This window comes from Cotesia glomerata, linkage group LG5 (assembly GCF_020080835.1).
Source record: "Cotesia glomerata isolate CgM1 linkage group LG5, MPM_Cglom_v2.3, whole genome shotgun sequence".
Taxonomy (NCBI): Eukaryota; Metazoa; Arthropoda; class Insecta; order Hymenoptera; family Braconidae; genus Cotesia; species Cotesia glomerata.
In genome coordinates, this window is record NC_058162.1 from 21638984 (window position 1) to 21660756 (window position 21773).

Consider the following 21773-nt stretch of genomic DNA (forward strand, 5'->3'; position numbering starts at 1 on the left):
TTTTTCCCTGTAAAGTATTGACTGAAGTAACCGCAAGAGGCGCTACTGACACTACTTAGAGTTTATCTTATGGTAAAAATTAAAAAACATGACTGAAAGACTGAAAGAGTTAACTGAGTCATGGGTTAAAAATCAAAATTAAAAAAATTTTTAATTAATAATTTTTATTTTCATTTATTAAATTTTTTGATGGTCATAAAAAAAAATTTCGGAAATTTCGGAGAACAACGAGAGAAATTGTACATAATTTTAATCGACTATCGATATAACAGTTTTCAATAACAATAATAAAAAAAATGGTCGTTGTTTTGCAATAAATATCCAATGACATTTGATTGAAAAAAATGATTCCGTGATATAAATTGCATCTGTCCATAAATATAAATATTAAAAATTAATTTATCAGAATAACATTTATTAAAAATCAATTGCTGATGTAATTAAAAGTTGGGTAATTTTGTAACTTAGTAAATATATATGTACATATATATATCTATATATTTATGAGGATAAAAATAAAGATACATTACATATTACGTTGCGTGGTAACTCAGATACAATTGACACTTATAATAGATTTGTTTACAATGGTTTCACTGGTACCTAATAATGTTACAATTTTTTAAGAAAACAGGTAACTATAATTACTAATAATAAATAAACTAAATTACAAAAATTTACTTTTAGAAATTCTAATAAATACTAATAATAATACAATAACCTCAATTAAAATTAGGTAGAGACAAATTTAAATCTCAAAGCTCACCTGCCAAGTCAACGAGCTCTGGAAAGTCATTTGTTGATGGTTCGCCGCTGACAAGAGGCTCGACATTGTCAACGTCAACATCGTCATCGTCGATAGGAGCAACATCATCTATTTTATCACGACCATTAGCGTCTCGTAGTCTAGAAGAAGAGGAAGCTGACGATGACGAAGAGATACGTGACAGTTTAAAAATAGAAATATCATCAGCACGCTCGCGGTTGTCCAAAACATTGAGTGAGATACTCGATGACAAAGATGCGCTTGGGTACTTCATGCAATTCATGGAGAGCCGAGGTAAATTAGCGCTAATTAAATTCTGGATGGAGGTTGAATTTGTCAGGGAAACAGCTGATGAGAATATTATTGTCAATAATATTAATTCAAATGATAATCTTACGGCTGATGACAATGATAATTGTCTGAAAACCGGCTGTAATGGTGATAATGATAATAATGAGGATAGTAAAGATAAGGATAATAATGACTTTGAAAATAATCAACGACCAAAGACTAGGTTAATGTTAGATAATTCAATGAATTGTAAAAGTCATGATGGTGATAGTGAAGGAATGTCTAGTGTTTTTCAGGACGCTTTGAAAATTTATAATAGATATATTGTTAAGGATAATTTGAGATTGGGAGAGCTTACGGTTGAATTTAAAGCCCAAATTGAAGCTGCTGCGAATAATTTAAATGCAGTTATGCTAATTAATGGGTTACTCTTGGCGCAAAAGATTGTTTATAAAGTTTTGGAAGATGAGTAAGTTACTTATTTATTGTTATGATTGTTAATTGAGTTATTCATTATATTTATTTTATTGTTTCAGGTATATTAATGATTTTTTACGAAGTGAATTTCATTGTAAGCATCAAATAGATGTTTTAACGAGTGGTGATGTTAAATTAGCTGATATATTGTTCAACGAAACAGCATTATTTTATTTTATGGAGGTAACAATTTATTTTTATCAATTAGATTTTTGTTGATTAATTTTCATTCAAATAAAAATGTAAAGGTTTTAGAACTTTTTATTTTTTAACCCGTTGAGGTCATTATGGGTCTAAATGACTCGAGGCAATTTTTTAGTTGCTCTTGCTTCGAAGATATCATTCAAAATTGTATCTGCGGTACCATCTATTATTGTTTGATTTTTTGAGATTCATGGAAATTTACGATTTTAATTGCACAAATCAATATACTTTTTGAAAAGCTCGACATGACACCACTTTTTTTTTAAAGTATGCGATATCCGGAGTGGAACCCCGAAAATCATTTTCATTTATCTTAAAAAATGAAGTTTTTAGTAAAAAAAGTCAAATTTTTCGAAATTTGACTTTCTCGCATTTTTTTTTATAATTAAACAAGGGGGCGTCCATAAATTACGTGAGGCATTTTTGAGAATTTTTTACCCCCCCCCCCCCCTCCTCCCTTGATAAGATTTCGTAAGATTTTCCTCAACTCCCTCCCCCCTCCCCTAATCTCACGCGAGATTATTCAAAATTTATGTTTTGGCTGTAAACGGGTTGGATTATTGAGAAAAAAAGTGCCATTCGGCTACACCCGACATGGATAGGTAGATTTCTTGTTTGAATATTGAAAAAAACACGTTATTAAAAGGCCGTAATGTCCTAAAATTTATTTTTTATTATATTTTTGCAAATAACGATATGAGACTGACTACAGCAAATAGATATTTAAAGACATCTACCTAAAAAATAGGGTTTTTTACATATAAAAGTCATTTGATGATAAAAGCTAAAATTTAATTTATTATTGATTTTTTTTGAATTTTCTCAACTACGAAATAAATTGAAAAAAGTATTAAAAGTCGACGAACAATAGTTTAAATTGAAGATAATTCAACATATTATGACAAAATTGTATTAAAATTACGACATGAGATCGGCTACCACCGATAGATTTCTAAAGAAATACTATACCTAAAAAATTAGTGAATCCTATCGATCAATAATCAAATTAAACAATCGAGCGCTACTTTGCTGCTCTGCAGGGTTCAGACGAATACGACAAACAGTATTGTGTCAAATTTGGCCATATTTTATTATAGAAATACTTTTTCACGCAATTTTACACTGCTTTCTGCTAGAGAAAAAATTACGTGATATTTGTTAAGATCCCCCCCCCTTCCCCCTAAGTGAGATTTGGTAAGATTTAGCATGATCCACTCCCCCCCTAGAACACCTTACGTAATTAATGGACGCCCCCCAATTAAAAAAAAATTTTTAAACGATTGAGTTACTTAACGGAAGTGTTAAGAATTACTGTCATATACAGCTTGGGTGAAAATATTGACAAGAACGCAAGTAGTAACAATTTTTTCCATGCATGGGGTCAACTAGACCAAGTATGACTTCTACGTTATTTTTAAGAAGTGTGACCTCAACGGGTTAATCATCTTTTTACTCCAGAATAATATATTAAGAAATTATTTTCTTTTGGATATATTTAAATCTGAAACGGATACTTTTTTTTTTTTTTTTCATCTAATATTCTTTGAGTTATAATTGCTCGATGGAAACAGCTGTTAGTTTTTGCCTGTCAGAATTGACATTGAAGATAAAGTTATAATCTGTTACGACTTGATAAAACTTGAATAGGATGAGTTTAATAAAATACACACTACTAGAACTTTACAAAAAAAAAAATATTTATTTAAAATATAAATTTAAAAAATGCTAACAGATTTCAAATATTTTTTTAAGAAAATATGTATTTTTTTGTAATTATTTATATATGATCTAGAAAATTGATATATATTTACACTCAAGTCTAAAGATATATATTTACACTCAAGTCTAAAGATGAATTTTCTCTTGAAAAAGAATTTTTATGAGTTGATAAATTTTTTTATCAATTTTTTGATATAATTTTTTTTTTTTAATGAAAACATTGCTTTTTTAAAAATATTTATTGAAAAAAATTAAAAAAATTCGTTCTATGCAAATAATATATCTATAGATATATACTGAAAAATTGAAATCAATTTAAATTATTGAAAAAAATTCAAATTTTATGATAGTGAATTTTTTTCAATGAATATTTTTAAATAGGGTTTAAATTAAATAAACTTTTAATTAATAAAATTATTTAGTTTATGGAAGTAGAGAACAAACGAGAGTTACTGGATTTCTGGATGTCTGCAGTGAATTACAAGCAAAATCTTTTGGCAAAAACGACTAGTGACCCAACGGAAGCCCAAGCTGACGCTCTCGTAATATATGAAAAGTAAGTACTCACTTTTCACAAAATTAATGATAAATAAATTGAAGGATCATATAATAGCTAATTATTGAATTTAGGTATTTTAGTCTCCAAGCGACAATGCCTTTGGGTTTCACAGATAAAATAAGATTTGAAATAGAACAAAATATATGTCGCGAAGGCGATGATGGCCCACAACCAGATTGTTTCGACAAACCCAGTATAATTGTATATAATTTTTTAACAAAAGTAAGATGATTATTTTTATTTTTCAATTTATGTCACGTACCATTTCACTATCATCGGAATAATTACTGGCACTAGTTATGAAAATAGAATAACAGAGGTGATAAACTTATCAGAATTTTATCATTGCAGCATTATCTACCTGCCTTCTTATCTTCCCAATTGTATTACAAATACTTATCAGAGTTAATCAGCGCGATTCAAAGTGGCGCTTGTGCTTCTCACTCCCATCAACGTTTGAAAAGAGCAGGTAATAATAATTATTATTATTATTAATCATTTCGTTGAAGTTTAAAACGATGCAAATAATTAATTAACGATAAAAAATATTTGCCTTTAATTTTTATCAACTTGTAAGTCTCATTAATGTGAATCGTAATTGTTTCAGAGTCTGATTGTAGCAGTGAAATAAGTATTTTTAGCCTAGGAATGCACGATACATCACAAATGAGTAATAATGAGGATGATAATCGTTCATCACGTGATAATAAAATAAATGATAGTTTAAATATTGATACTCGGCAACTTTATGATCCCGATTCTCTCTGGAAACGTCATAAGTACAGGTAATGGTTAACGATTTTACGGTTTATTTTTTCTAATTTAAATCATCAATTAAATAGCCTAAACACATTCAAGACTAGTGCTTTTAAATTCTTCATAAAGCGTGAGCGAGACAATGAATCTTAATTTTAAACTATTGATATTCATTCACACATTTTTGTTACATGAGTTTATCATCTTAATTTGTCAATTTGTATTTTACATTACTGAGTTTAATTTTAACTCTTTAATTTTTTTATTCAAATTTACTCTTTTCTTGTATTTATTATAATTACATTCTAAATTTAAGAAAAAAGATTTTTTTTGAACATCTAAAATTTTGAAATTTTATATCTTCATTATTCATACGTGTACTTTATTATAATTTTTTTGTATACTTTTACCATTTGGCTATACTGCCTTGGCATTGACATTAAATAATAAATAAATAAATAAATAATTTATATTTTTTTAGTTTGAGTGTCGGATATGTTGATAGTATGGGACGATTCGTCACTGAAATAGAACGAGATCCTCATCGTAAATATGGTAAATTGATTATTATTATTATTATTTTGTTATAACTTTTAAAAAAAAAATTATCGCTTTCCAGAATCTCGTTTATCACGAGCAGTCAAGAGACTTATCCACATGGAAGAAGATAAGGTAAAATTATATATTTACATTAATTATTATTGATCTTTATTGTCGTGTTCCATATAGTTATCAATATAATATCAATATAAAATAAATCTTAGGGAAAAAGACAATCACTGAAGTTAGTTATTGAATTTTTACTTTTGATAATTATTTACAAGTGGGGTCGACCCCATTTTGGGCCATAACGAGGTGAAAAATTAACATTTTCAAATTTTTTTTTTGTTCTGCTTGTTTTTACGGCGCATTTATGATAAAAAATGTCGTGAAAGGAAAAAATAAAGATTTCGACAGCTTTTTGCCTTTAAAAGTTTGAAAAAATTTTGGCTCATGTTTTTGGATAAAATTTATATTTTATTCTTTTTTGATGTTTTTGAGATATTTTTTTTTTTTTTTTGAAAAGTATAAAAAAACGAATAATTGAAAAAAAAAAATTGATCAATTTGATAAAAAAAAAAAATACTGTGTGGTTTTATGAGACCACGATGCAAGTGAAACTTTTTTTGGATTGTTGACATTCAACTAAAATTTTTCGGAAAATTAATCAATTTAGAGTATTAAACTCGTATTTTTAATTCTAGCGATAATTGGTAAATGAACACTGAAAAAAAAATTAACTTAATTTAAGAGAAAAATTCTTGAACCAAGAATATAATTTTGAAGAGTGTAATTGTCTTGAATCAAGACGAAAAATTCTTGAATCAAGTAAAATTTCCTTAAATCAAGAAAAATTCTCTTAAATCAAAAATTTTTTTACTCAAATCAAGAATATTAAGATTTTCAAAATTATATACCTGATTCAAGAACATTTTTTTTTCTGTGAAACGATAGCTCATAGCATATTGCCGCAATTGTGCTTATAGTCCTTATAATAACTATTATAGTTATTAACGAATCTTAATGAAATTTAGTACACATGTTTCTCAGACGATTAGCTCAAATAAGTTCAAAGATGAGTTAAGTCGATAAATAACTTTAGAAATAATAACCATTTGAATTTTTCTGAAGATAGTGAAAATTGCATTTTCTGTCTTTTTATTTCTAAAGAACATTTAATTGAAATAAGATAGCTTATTTCTTGAAAATTTATCTTAACTCTGATAAAATTGCGTCTTTAATTTAATCTATAAAACATTTACCGAATTATGATTTTATTAAGATTAAGAATTTCAATTTCTGCCAGTTTTTGATAGATGGATTACATTAGTCCGTGTAATAAAACTAACGGTGGTTTGATTAAAAATCAATTATGATTTTTCACCAATAATTTAAGAATTTATTGTTTGATATAATTTTTTTAACGACATGCGATAGATAAACGAAAAATTTTGAGGCGATAGAAAAAAAGTTTCACTTTAAAAAAAAAGTTTAACATAGGCTAGCATGGGTTGATCCCACTTGTAAATAATTATCTTACTTTTAAATTGAGTTTGTTTATGTATTTATTATTATTTATATCAATAATTATAACTTTATATTACCGATAATTTTACTTATTCTTTATGATTTATTGTTGTTATTATCATAAAAAATTAATTAATAATTTAAACAAATAGGCTAAAGAAGAATTAGCGTGGAAAATAGCAGAGATGATTGTACGTGAGATAACGTCGCTTACTTTGGGTGTACCAGAACTTCCATCTTGAATTTTATTTATTTATTTTTTATGTAAAGTATAAAATCTTAATTTACTAAGATTATTTGCTGCCGTTACTGAAAAAAAAAAAAACGAGACTTCTCGTGCCAAAATCAATCGCCGATTTTCCAAGTGTCGTACTAAAATTTATCTGTTTTATTTACATATAAATTTTACGTTCTATTTAACTGAGATTACTGCATAGTATTTTTTGATGTTTTTAAAACTTTTTATTGACAGTTATTATTATTATTATTATTTTAGTTATCATTATCTTATGTTCAGGATTATTTAATAATTATAAAAGACTTGTAAAGTTTTTATTCCATTAGTGGCATTATTATTTTAAATAAAAATATTTTTTACTAAAAATTCTTCCAATAATATCATCCATGACTTTGATAAGATTTTTTTTTCTTTTATGATTACTGAGAAATGTAAATAATTTTTCGTGCGATTTATTGTCATTTTCTTATCAATAGTTATTATAAAAAAGTTTATATATAAATGTATTGATAATTATAATTAATATCTTATAAAACGAGTATTGTATTCGATTAGATAAATAAGAGAAACTATTTTTTAAATCAGGAAAAAAAAAATCCGAAGGTGCTAAACATCCAATTTGATAAAATGTTAATTAAAAAAATTTAATTCACTTGAGTAATAGAATTGAAAATTCACTGAAAATTTAACAATTATTGTCTCATGTGTATAAGAATGACTGTGTTGTATAAAGGATGGTCTACGTACCTGTATAATAAATAAAATAAATAGATAATAAAATTATAAATTACATCAACAGTTTAAATACAATGTATAAAAATTATTTGTTGATTTTAACTTAATTAAGAAATAATAAAATCAGTCTTATAATTTTCATAGAGATGACGAGCCGTTTATACTCGTGTGCGGTGTACAGCACTCATATTGCGGTGTCAACAATGGTGATACTTCATTCAATTCATTGTTGTTATATTTACCAGTTGTCATCAATTGACCCAACTTTTTCCACCATGAAAAAAATCGTTCTCGTTTACCCCATCGCTGATAAACTATTGCATTGAAAAACGCTTGTAGTGGGTTTGTTGCGGCCTAAAATATTAATATTTTTATAATAATTATTTTATAAAATATTTTTGTAATAATTATTTTATAATAGTATATTGTGTGACTAGGGATGAAACAAAACGATTTCAGACCAGTGAAGTTGCCTGCCCGAGCGAAGCGAGGGCTGGCATCACTCGGTCTGAAATCGTGTTTCATCCCGCGTCACACATTATATTTTTCATATAAGTTGCATTAAAAATGCTAGTTTCAATGTCTGGAGCCAACCAGAACTAGATAGTTTCAGACGAACAGCGAAAATACCATTTTATTATGAAACTTATAATAAAATAGAAAGTAATAGTTTATTTTTTACCAAACATTATTCGTAAATTGACAAGTTTTCTTTTATCATTCTTATTTATGCTTAATAACAGAATTATAATATGTCAGTACAGTTAACGGTTAGAATGACAATTATAAAGGTATAAAATAAACAAACAATTGATAGGATTGAAAATAAAGCTGCAACTTCACCTCGCGGACAGAAAATCGTCATTTTCTGTCCGCCGGGAAGAAATAATTGATACCTGCCCGGCACAGTCGCATTGGTCTGAAATTGTCTAGTTTCGGTTGGCTTAACAGGCAATGAAACTCACATTTTCAATGCAGGTTATATGAAAAATATTTTTGTAATAATTATTTTACGAAATATTTTCAAGCCAAATTGAGAAATTAAGTAGCTTTTTATTTCCAATCATATACACGGAAAGAACAAGATGACACTGGATATCATCCTAGATTATACTGAGTGAAAAAAAATTTCAGATAGTAGTTAGTATGATCCAGATTACAATAAGTATAATCCAGATATCACGCAGTATAATCTGGATTTTTCTAGCTACCATCTGACATTTTTTTTCACCACAGATATCACTGAGTATAATCTGGGATGATATCCAGTGTCATCTTGTTCTTTCCGTACAACTCACATAATTTTTCATTAGACTCTATAAAACGATTTTTTTCAAATTATCATTGGAATTTCTTTACAAAAAACATTGAAATTTAATTAATTTACAAATTAAACGGCTAAGGTAAAGTACCTATACTAGTAGTTGAACAGGTTTCAAAGTAAAATGTATTTGACCCTACTTTAAATAAGTGATTTTCATGAAAATATAAATAATTTTGAATTGATTGAAGCGCAAAATAACAAAGATAATTGAATATTTATAGTTTGACAACGTTTTTAAGATAGACTATGAAAGGAGTAGTAGTTGAACAATCAATTCTGACAAGCCGCAGTCGTTGAACACTCCGGGAGCAGTAGTTGAACTAATAAAATATATGGCAAAAGGCACAACAAAAATTTTCAATGTTTTATTGAAATATCAAAAGAATTATAACATATTATTGATTAATATTAAAAATAAATACTATGAATATTTAATATGTTCATTTAAAAATGAGGAATATTTGTATTTAATTTTTTAATTACATTTATTATGAATGACAACGCAAATTTTCAATAATAAATCAAATAAACTCAATTCAAAACATTCAATAATTTTAAACTACACTAATTTTTAGCTATAAAACTTATTTAATTTGCAGTAATTAATATAAATCACAATGCTGATCATTAGTCTATAAACCTATTAGAAGGTAGAGTGCTGTTAAAATTATACGGTTCCAACTTGTTCAAGTTCTGGGTACCGCTTTGAAAATTTGGAGATTTAGTTAGACGCTAAAATTTAACATAAAAATTATAGTTTATCTCTTAGAAAAAATCTGTATTATTTAAAAAAGACTATTTCAATAGGTGGTACAATTTTTTTTACTTAAAATGATATACCGTTTTTTTTTTTACTGATCGTTCGGTTTACGGTTTGGTACCCTTTTCATGAAAAAAATAGCATCTATCGGCTATTCTCGACATGTCAACTTTTAAGTTATCAAGAATATAATTGTTTTGATTTATAATTGAAAAAACTTACAGAAATCAATTACACTATCATTGAATAATTATAGTATGCGCATAGTACTCATCATAAATTTACGGATTTTGTATTATAACAATTCGAAAAGTCTGTTCAAATACTGGTCCCATTTTTATAAGTGTTCAAGTACTGGGTACTTTACCTTACAATTATCAAAATGATAAATAATTTAATTTTTCAATTCGTTTTAGGCCTTAATAATATAACATGAATTCATTAATGAGCTTACCATGACATACCACAGCGCAATAATGACTTTAGCGGGCAAATTAAACCAAAGTGTCCACAAAAGTATTCCATTAATCAAGTTAGGCAGCCAGCAAACATAATAAACTAGATTAATCATAGCAAATTTAACTTGAATACTTTGCACAAGTTTCCTTTCACGTCCAGTCATCTGTGCCATACTACATGTGACTGCATTTTGTAAATCTTTGGTTGATGATATATATAATACTGGATTAACGATCATGACAATGCCCAACAATAAATAAGTTACGCAGTAATTTGGTAAAATTCGTAAAATAGCTGTACTCATTGTTATTGACTCGTGGCAACTGGGAAAATTTTTTGTTATTCATTTAAGTAGCTTTTTTTTTTTTTATTTATGTGATTAAAATAATTTGAATGTATTACTTTGCCTCTGGGATGTAAAGAATAGATAATCCGAATGTTGTTAATAGTGCAGGGCAAATCCAAGCAGCTGCGTGATACCATCCATATTTACTTGGTCGTTCACTCAGCAATAGCTTCATGTCTATCGCATAAGACAGTGTCCAAATCCAGGTTGACATGTAAAAGTATTGTGTCCATGCCTGGAGTATTTTTAAATAAATAATACTCATAAAGAATACACTTTTTATTATTTTTTAATTAATGATCTTACTGATGACAATGCGCAAAATATGACATTTGACGTGTCTGTTGCTGGCATTATTGGTTTATAATTAATCCATAATATTGAACGAAGAAATACTCCTGAATAAAATAAAAAAATTTTAAGTAATTAATCTATCAAATAAAATAATACTGAAATCAGCAGACATCTGAACATTTTTTTTATTTTTATTACAAATCAATTATAAAAAAAATTTGCCCTTGTAATTCTTTTAAATTTTTAGATGTTATTTTTTTTTAATTTTTTCATAATAAATCATGAAAATTAATTTAGCAGATTTTTGATAATTCTAAGAATTATTTTAATAAAAAAATTATAGCAAAAAAAATGAATAAAAAAATTGACTTGTAGAAATTTAAAAAAATTAAAAATGAAATTTTTTATAAATAATTTTTTGGAATAAATTTGTTTGTTAAATAAAATAAAAAAATTATCAAGTAACTGCTAATTTTAATATCATTAATAAATCAGTTGCTATAAAAATCCAAAAAATTTACAGATTTCTGTAAATTTCAGTATTATAAAATAAATTATATTGCATTGAATTATTTATTTATTTTTAACTTCCCGCTAAGAAAATTGAAAATTTTCAAAAATCGGGAAGTTATTGGTTTTACCCCGTTTTTCGAAAATCGAGTTTTCATCGGATCTCGACGTTTCGAGGTCCTACGAAGCTTTCCTGACTATTTTCACGATGATGTCCGTATATCTGTATGTATGTGCGTGCGTGCGTGCGCGCGCGCGTGTGTGTGTGTGTGTGTGTGTGTATGTAAACCTCACGTAACTTTTGAACGGCTTGACCGATTTCATCGCGGTTGGTGTCTTTCGAAAGGGCTTCGCCAAACTTAGATTTCCTGTAAGTTGGAACCGATCGGGACCAGTAGATTTCGAGAAATTACAAAAAAAGTGAAAAAAAAAGAGACAAAAAAAGTTGGTTTTTTTTTTCATTTTTTTTAAATATCTCCGAAATGGCTAAACCGATCAACTTCAAAAACTAATCAGCTCTTAACCTTGAAATCCCGCATCGATCACCACATAGAGCGTCAGAATCGGTTGATGCGTTCGTGAGATATCGTTGTCGAAAAAAATCGAAAAAAGTGTTTTTTTGTAATAACTCCGAAATTTTTCATTAGATCAATTTTTTTTCAGAATCATTTATAGAGCTCAAAAAACCACATCGATCGTCGCCTACCGCGTAAAAATCGGTTGATTTATTAAAAAGTTACAGCTGTTTGAAAATTAGAAAAATCGTGTTTCATCGAATGATGTCCGTATGTGTGTGTGTGTGTGTGTGTTTTTTTTTTTTTTTGTAGGGGGGGGGAATCCTTTTTACGGATTCTAGGCATAGCTGTTTGGCCTGGATATGTGGCGACTCGACGCAGCGTCATACTAACTCAACACTAACGCCCCTACCCACTAAACCCTAAACCCCTTTTCCTTATTTCCTCTAATCCCTCATGGAAACCGCCGTCAGGCATTACTTCGTGAAGGGAGGATCTAGCTACTGCTCTTCCTTCTGGTGGCTAAGGTGTTAACTATCTTCCTTCTATCTTCTGCTATTTGCTCTTTTTCTTTCGGTGGAACAAGTGTTTAAGGACTTCTGTTGCAAACGTGTTGGTAGCGTTCCAGGCAGCTTCTGATGACAACATTGCTTCTACTAGTGAATCTGGTTGCATTCTCTGGTTCAGGATCCTCTCCAGTTCTTCACGCTGTGGATCGAAACGAGGACATACAAAGAAGACGTGCTCCGCGTCTTCAGCAGCTCCTGGGCAGGACGGGCACTCCGAAGAGTCATCGTGCTTAAAGCGGTGTAGATACTCTCGAAAACACCCATGTCCCGACAACATCTGCGTAAGATAGTAATTGACCTCACCGTGATTCCGGTTAAGCCAAATGTCGATCCGAGGTATGAGACGGTGCGTCCAACTACCCTTCTCTGCAGCATCCCATTGTAGTTGCCATCGGCCTATGCTCTTCTGCCGTTCTTCAATTCTAAGTTCTTCCGGGCTCAGTGCAGTTGACCTTTTTCGTTGGTAAAGGGCCCGTCTTTCCTCTGCTAGAACTCTAAGAGGTAGGGTTCCAGCAATGACGCACACTGCTTCTTCTGATATAGTGCGGAAGGCACTAGCTACTCGTAGGGCACTCAGTCGGTATATTGGTCCAGCTTTTCTCCATGATTCTTGGGTTTCCAGTGCATCAGCCCAAATGGATATTCCATAAGTGAGCACTGATGTGACTACTGATGACAATAGTAGCCTCCTGCTCTGCATTGGGCCTCCGATGTTAGGCATCAGCCGTGCGAGACTAGCCCTCACTACTGACGCTTTGGCACTGACATGTTCCACCTGCTGTTTGAAGTTGAGTCGTGCATCCAGCATCACTCCCAGATAACGGATAAATGGTTGTGATGTGATTTCTTGTTCTCCGACTCTCAACTTGATGGTTTCTACCGTGTGTGTGTGTGTGTGTGTGTGTGTGTGTGTGTGTGTGTGTGTGTGTGTGTGTATGTATGTGTGTGTGTATGTATGTATGTGTGTGTGTGTGTGTGTGTGTGTGTGTGTGTGTGTGTGTGTATGTATGTGTGTGTGTGTATGTATGTATGTATGTGTGTGTGTGTGTGTGTGTGTGTGTGTGTGTGTGTGTATGTATTTGACCCTCATAACTTTTGACCGGCTCGACCGATTTCTTCGCGTTAGGCGCCATTCGAAAGGGCTTGACCAAATTTAGATTTTGAATATACTTTGGAACGATTCGGACCGGTAGATTTAGAGAAATCCCAAAAAAACTACAAAAAAAAATTTTTTAAAAAGTGGTTTTTTTGGAATAACTTTTAAACGGCCCTACCGATCGATTCCAAAAACTAATCAGCTCTTTTAAAATCAAAAAGCCACGTCGATCGCCGTCAGTCCGGTTAAAATCGGTTGATTCGTTCGTGAGTTATCGTTGTCGAAAGAAAACCGAAAAAAGTGTTTTTTCGGAATCACTCCGAAATTCCTAGTTCGATCAATTCATACTCAAAGATTCTTTATGAGGCTTCAAAAACTGTGTCGAATGCTGCCAACTGCGTGAAAATTGGTTCATTCATTCAAAAGTTATTGCGGTTTGAAAATTCAAAAAGTTTGAAAATAAAAAGTGTTTTATTAAACTGCTATTAGAGTTTTGGCTCGGAGAGCTCATAATATGACACTATAATCATATTTTTGAGCTCGAAGAATGTAGTGTGTAATTTTGAGCGCTTAAGTACAAAATTAGCGGGAAGTTGCAGGGATGGCCTTTAGGGTCAATCGTCGTCCTAATTTTTTAAGATAAATTCAAAATTGAGTTTACTAAAAATATGAGAATTTTGAAAACTTCATACTGTGATGTTTTTTATTACAAAAAATTTTTTTTTTAATTTCATTTGTAATAAATCTGAAAAACTGTAAGTGCAATTTAAAAAAAAAAATATTTTTTAGTTCAAGTTTAATAAATTAAGCAAAATCAAAAAATAAAAAATGTCGGCTAACTTTATTGTTATACTACTGGATACTGGAACTAAAATGTTTTTTTAGTTCCAACTTCAAACTACTAAAGTGTAGAATATCCGAACAAAAACAGTTTCACTGTAAAAAAATCACGCCAAGTCCACGTTCATAAGACTATTAAGAAAAAAAAATTTTATTTCTTTACAAAAAGATATAAAATAAAAAATTAAAAAATCCAAGTAACCGATATGGTTGTATATGATTTTCGGAAATTAAAAAAAATTTTTTTGTAAATTTAAAAATTAAAAGAAACAATTTTGGAACGTATTTAGTGTGCGTGGTTACGAAAAATTTCACTTTTTATGAAATTCCTAAAATCTATCTACTAGGACTTTTAAAAAAAATTGAAGTATACAATGACGCACACCAAGTACGTTCTAAAATTCTTTCTTTTAATTTTTAAATTCACAACAAAATTTTTTTTAATTTCCGAAAATCATATACAACCATATCGGTTACTTGGATTTTTTAATTTTTTATTTTATATCTTTTTGTAAAGAAATAAAATTTTTTTTTCTTAATAGTCTTATGAACGTGGACTTGGCGTGATTTTTTTACAGTGAAACTGTTTTTGTTCGGATTTCAGTATTTTTTGTAATTATAATAAAAATTGACAATTTTAATTTAATACATTTCCGGTGGCAAACTATCCCCTTTAAGCTATAGTTCATGTAAAAGTTATTCTTGCGCTGCCTGGCGTGTGTAATTGCAAGCTGTCAAATATCTTTTTTTCACTGTAGTTTCCCATCTATTATAAGATTAGCATGCATCCTTATATTATTTAGTCTCTGGCCGTCCGCTCTTTACATAAGAAAAAAGTTAAAATCTAAAAATCTGGGTCGCTATAGTTTGTGCTGATTATTTTTAATAATTTTAAATAGAAATTATAAAGATAATTGATAATAATCAAGTAATACGCGTAATAAAAAGCATGAACTACTATTATAAAATATCATATAAAAAAAAAATCAAAATAAATTTGAAAAAAAATTTGTAACCTCAAAAAACCGTTCTGCTTACGGTATATACACACTCGGTAGTCTGGCTTGAGAACGGAACTTGGCGCCAGACTCTATCGAGTCTGTTGATAAACAATGATATGCTGAGTTTTAATTTTTTAATCTATAATGTGTTTTTAAAAATATTATATTTCATTTAAAATTTTTAAAAGTGAGCTTTAAAACTCTTAAAATTTTTAATTAATATTTTATCTCAAAAATTTGAAGCTATAAATAACAAAAAAAGTTAGAGGTTAGGTTTGTTTTTACTCGTTCAAACAAGTTTCTTTTTAAAAAAATTGAATTATTGTAAACAATACTTTGTTTGAAGTATTGTAAAAACGATCACTAGATTATTAATTGCTTAATATTTCGATATATATCACAATATTTTTGTAATATTATTTCTCTGAAAAATTTTATTACAAAAATACAAAATTTTGAAAATTTTGAATTTAATCAAATTTTTTAAATTTATTTTTTTTTGTTATCGCAATTAATTTTTATTAAAAATAATTTTTCCTTCCGAATATAATTAATTAATAATTTTATTTTTAAAAATTCAATTTCACATAATTCATTATTATTAAATAAAATAAAAAAAATTCATTATTATAGAAAACTAACCTAATTTTTTAAATTAAACTAAAAAAGAAATTAAAGTAGCTATATTTAGTAAAAATAAATTACCTAGTGATGCAAATAAGTCAGCAACAGCGAGCCAAATAATGATCTTCCGACTTCTTGAAGAAGAAAAATTCTGCCAGCGATATTGATTGTAAACTTCTTCTCTGGGTAATATCTAAATTTATAACACTAAAGTAAGCCGACGTTTTTAATTTTTTGATTTTTTTTAATTATTAAATTAAAACTAAAAAATATTTTTTAAAAATTTCACTCAGAGTTTTTTAAGTTTTTTACAAATGAAAATTTTTTTTTATTTTGCAATAATTTTTTTAATAAAAAAAAAGTTCTAAAAATTTTCAAATGTCGGCTGACTTAATTTTCATCTAAATTTTAATAATAAAAATAACTGATAGTTAATAAAAACTTTTTTACCTGATAGATAGCACCAATTATTCCAATAATTGATGACAACATACAAACAACATTATAAACATCGGTATTGAATTCCTGCATTATAATAATAGCCATATCGGTATTATTGTTGTGCTTACAACAAAATGTTTGGATTGTCGGATCGGCCATCGTTGTCACTTTTTACAAAATAAATCCAACATCCAACGGCACAAAAACAGATAAGTACATATTATGATTAATAAAATACACCAACTTATTTAGAGTAACTTTCGTACTGACAAACTTGATGCCTCATTGAAGACATTTCTTAATCTGATGTAAAAAATCTGAGACGAAAAAACTTTGAGATAAACAGAGAACAGAAGAATGATAACGTTGTTGATAAGAACTGCCTCGAAACTCTAGTTTGTGGAAACAATAGTCGGAAAAAACAAATATTTCTTTATTATTGTGAAATGCACTTGTGTATTATGTGATGTATTATTAAATATTAAAGAATTGTCGATGAAACACAAAACAACCGGTTTTAGTTTTGTTGGGGATAATAATATAAGTACACTCATATTTACATTCACATTCACATCAAAAAGTTTTAAACTAATACATATTTATGAGTTCTATGTTATATATACATGTATGCATGTTTATTAAACCGGACAAGATATCTTACCTTGAAACCCCACAAGATCATGATCGATCGATTGTTTCCTTCATCAAAACCACATTTTACTTTCCTTTTTTTATGATTTATTATATACTTTTTCTTCATTTTAATTTGTTCGTTTTCTAATTATTAATTCTATACTTTAATTCAAAAAATAATATTCAATTTTTAGTTTGATTTATTGAAATTTTTTATAAAATTTTAAATGTTAAAAAATTAAAGAAAAAATATTAAGTTAAATTTAAAAACTTTTTTTAGTTAAAATATTTTTTATAAATTTTTAATTTTTAAAATAAATAAATATAAATTTTTAATTTTCGTATTGAATTAAAAATCTCAATTTTTTTTGTTTAAAACAAAAAATAAGACATTACTTCTTTAACTTTTGAAAACTGTTTTATATGAAAAAAATTTTTTTGTAGATATTATATTTTTTTTGATTTTTACTTTCAGTAAAATATATTTTGAAAAAAATCAAAAAATTAATTTTTTTTTAATTTTATTTTTTCAATAAATCATGGATGTAACAAAAATCGCAATCAAAAATATTATCAAAATTTTAAAATTTATCGATAAATTTTCAATGAACACAAAACGTATTCTATATTATAATTACAATTATTTGAAAGTAAATATTAAACCGTATAAACAGCAGAACTAATAATCCGCTCTTCGAAATAAAGATTGAAAAATTCGAAGGCGATATCTAAAATAATAGCCGACATTTGTATAAACACAAAATAAAAAGAATCTATTTACGTATGAGATATTTTACAGGTGGAATTTCATTAAAATTTTTAGTCTCAAGAATTTCTTTTTTTTCAATTAAGTAAACTTATCTGGCAACTATATACTTATATTTATCTATGAATATGATTTATAGCATCATATCAAGGCATATTTCCTGGTTTTGATTACCATCAATTATCACAACTAAAAAAACTTACCTCAAGTTCCATTAAAATACTCGAAAAATAAAATCTCAAATAATGTTTAAAAAATTTTATTGAATAGAGTACCATTGTGTTTAGATTTAAAATTGATTACATTTCAAAAACATTTATTTTATTAAAGAAATCAAGCAAAATACACATTCCGTTAAAAGAAAAACCAAATCGTTGTAGTTAGATGAATTATGCAAGTAAAATAAATACCAAACATTGTCGATTGTTTTCAGGATAAATTTAAACTGCAAGCTTTCATAGAGGAACTCTCCATCGCCCCTTGATATATCGCTTCTGTCGAGCTCTTGAAGTCGTAGGAACTACAATAATGCGTCTCTTTGTTCTTCGTTTTGGCTTAGACTTTTCTTCTTGTTCTTCTTTTTCCTGACTATCATTATTGTCAACAGTATCCTTATCTTCACTATTATTCTTAAAATTTTCTTGCAAGTTAGAACCGTTCAAACTCTCACTTTCCTTCAAACTTTCTTCGATAGAAATCACCTCCATGTTAAGCGAGAATTTAAAAAACTTGCTGATTTTTTTTTTATTATTCAAAATAGCACAGTAAAGCCTTATCTGATTATAAAAAAACAGTGATAATTTGTAATCTTATCTTAACAACAATATTATATGTTGTACGTTAATAACTGATTTATTACCGGTGATCAAATGCAGACCTTCTCCAACGACGTCTTGAAATAAACTGAAGTTTAAACGTCTAATGATATTTTTAAATGATGAACTTTTTACTTTTTGCTCTTGATTTCTTCAATAAACTTTACAATAACATTCTCTGATTTCCATGTTTATCCTGGCACCCTTTGGCTGGAATACTAATAATGCTTCTTTTGCTTCGACTCTTCTTTTCTTGATTGGCATTTTCTTCCTGACCCTTAGCTTGGTCAATTGAACATGAATCAACTTCAGTGATTTCTTTACTTTCTTCTAAATTCTTTTCACACACGTTCATTTCGTTGGAAAATTTATATCAAAGTTTAAAATATAATTATAAACAGTTAATATATATTTTAGCAGAGTTGGATATCTATATTGTTTGATGTTCGGACTTTAACTGATGGTTAAATTTTTCCTTCTTCTTAAAGGTAAAGGAGATGGGTTTTTACGATTTCACAATGAATTATTTACTCAAATGTTATTATTATTAGTCAACATAGACGTGCAAATTTTTTACGATTTATGAAGTAATATAAACTTAACTTTAATTAACATATAAATTTGTTTTTTTTTTTTTTTTTTTTTTTTTTTCCGCTTAGAAGGGCCACTGCTGTAATTTAACAGTCAAAGGTTACGCCACTTAATGGGTTTTACTGAAAAAAAAGTAGTCGGTATTATCCAAAATTTTAAATCCTTGAATCGTAAAGCCCGTTTTATTGTGAGATTTTATTACGTAATAATTTGTGCTATTAACGTTGTTGGTAGCTTCATTGTTGTATTTGTGATTGTAATTAGTTTTGTCACTGTTATTGTCATTACTCGATTTGTCACTAGCTCTTCGACGCGTCTTGAGTATTTAAGTAAAATATTAAAAATTATTTTATATATTAATCATTATCAGAACTATAATAAATGAATGTTTACAAAAAACAAGTTATTAAGAATGATCATAAATATAATTAGATCATTTTTTAAATAAATATTATTAAGCTTCATTTAAAGTTTTTTAATTCTTCGGTACATTAAAACAGACTGTGATTTAATTTTTTTTTTCGATTATTCGTTAGAAATTACAATCGAAAATCATATTTTTGTTTTAAATTTTTTTGTTTTCATAAATTAAGATTTTCGGAATTTTTAACATTCTACTAAAAATTCAAAAAATTATGAGCGTGAAAGTAACTTACAATTAATTTCTGGAAACTTTAAAATAATTTATGTTATTCGTAGTAAGAAAAATTTAGAAAATTGCATACACTGAAAAAAATAATCGGTAGAGGTTACCGATTTTTTTTTCGGTAGAGGCTACCGATTTTTCGGTAGAGGCAACCGATTAAAATCGGTGGAGGTTACCGATTTTTTTTCGGTAGTAGCTACCGATTTCCAACCGGTAGCCTCTACCGATCAATCGGTAACCTCTACCGAAAAATCGGTAACCTCTACTGAAAAGTCGGTAACCTCTACGGATTTACATTTACCGAAGAAATATTTTTTAGGGCTCATTACTGAAGCATAAATGATATGTCAACATGATTTTCATGTGATAGCAACATGATTTTCACGTGGCAGTAACATGATTTTCATGTGGCAGGCAATTCTTCATTAAAAAGTTGATGTAACGTTTTCATAATTGTGTCGCTTTTCATTGCTTTGCCAACCACTTTGGTAACGATTACTATGGCAACGGTTAGATAATAATGAATAAAATTTGTAAAAATATTGATTAATTAAATTTTCGATGATAAACATTTTGACAGAAGCGTACTCAAATGATAGGTCTCGATGAGCGTAACATCAGGATGAGCTTACATCTTAAAAAATTTCAATAATTAGGAAATTACGTTGTATTTTGTCCACTGATGATATTTTTAATGATATAAGCTTTTTAACTTTTTAATAAAGGATTTTATATATACGATATTACTCATATTTATGAAATATATAAAAAATTCATGTGAGTATTTAAATGGAAGGTCTCGATAAGTGTAATACTGGAATGAGCTTTTATCGTTAAAAATATTATTAGTGGACAAAATACAACGTCATTTCTTAATTATTGATATCTTTTGAAGTATAAACTCATCCTGATGTTACTCTCATTGAGACCTTTCATTTGAGTACTCACACGATTTTTTTCATACATTTCATATGCATGATATTTTTCATATTTGTAAAATATATAAAATATAAAAAAAATTCATGTGGGCATTCAAATGAAAGGTCTCGATGAGTGTAACATCGGGATGAGCTTATATCTTTAAAAATGTTAATATTTCACAAGATACAATGTCATTTCTTAATTATTGACATTTTTTAAGATATAAGCTCATCCCGATGTTACACTCATCAAGAGCTTTCATTTGAGTACTCATATGCATTTTTGATATATTTTTCATATATACATATATATTGTCACGGGGCTCCTTTATTATCTATTGAAGGCCCTCACCCTGACTATGGTTAATTATCGACGGATCACAGGGCGCTGTGATCTAAGATGCTCGCGCAGTGAAAATTTGATAAAATAAGTTCTGGGACCTAGAGTGGAAGTGCTTCGAGAGTGGGGAGAAGACCGCACCGAGACAAAGGGAAGTTGTCGCACGGAGAGTAGGGATGCACGATTCCAAAAAAAAATCGATCTCGAGAATCGCGACAAATTTTATCGAAAAAATCGATTCTCGATAAAGTCGAGTGTGGAAGAATCGATCCATTGATAATCGATCGTTTGAATAAAGGCGTAATTTTCAAATTTAAAGAATTCCATATCATTATAATGAACTAATTTAAAAATTAATATGGCTTATACTAATGCATTTTCAATTATTAAAATAGACGTTTCTTCTAGATTGAATATAATATTTTATTGCACTTAATAACAGTAAATTATAATTTTTTTACTAAATGCTTT

The 21773-nt window shown here is 28.3% G+C and overlaps 2 protein-coding genes across 3 annotated transcripts; one reads left to right on the forward strand and one right to left on the reverse strand.

Moving 5' to 3' along the window:
• The first annotated feature begins 347 nt into the window (after positions 1-347).
• Positions 348-7882, forward strand: LOC123264746 (A-kinase anchor protein 10, mitochondrial). The gene is made up of 10 exons (XM_044728189.1): positions 348-634; positions 737-1526; positions 1594-1717; positions 3880-4013; positions 4088-4238; positions 4368-4485; positions 4624-4801; positions 5254-5327; positions 5392-5444; positions 6992-7882. Exons 1-10 carry the CDS (start codon positions 610-612, stop codon positions 7079-7081), a joined length of 1737 nt encoding a protein of 578 aa, XP_044584124.1. The 5' UTR covers positions 348-609; the 3' UTR covers positions 7082-7882.
• LOC123264747 (G-protein coupled receptor 143-like) lies at positions 7733-17179 on the reverse strand. Of its 2 annotated transcripts, XM_044728191.1 has the most exons (7): positions 16601-17173; positions 16232-16343; positions 11008-11099; positions 10758-10936; positions 10351-10678; positions 8055-8166; positions 7733-7824 (listed from the first exon to the last, which is right to left on the reverse strand). In XM_044728191.1, exons 1-7 carry the CDS (start codon positions 16748-16750, stop codon positions 7817-7819), a joined length of 981 nt encoding a protein of 326 aa, XP_044584126.1. In that variant the 5' UTR covers positions 16751-17173; the 3' UTR covers positions 7733-7816. The 2 variants fall into 2 exon arrangements, with proteins under 2 accessions (XP_044584126.1, XP_044584125.1); XM_044728190.1 differs by lacking the exon at positions 7733-7824 and having other exon boundaries at positions 7951-8166; positions 16601-17179.
• Positions 17180-21773: the final 4594 nt, after the last annotated feature.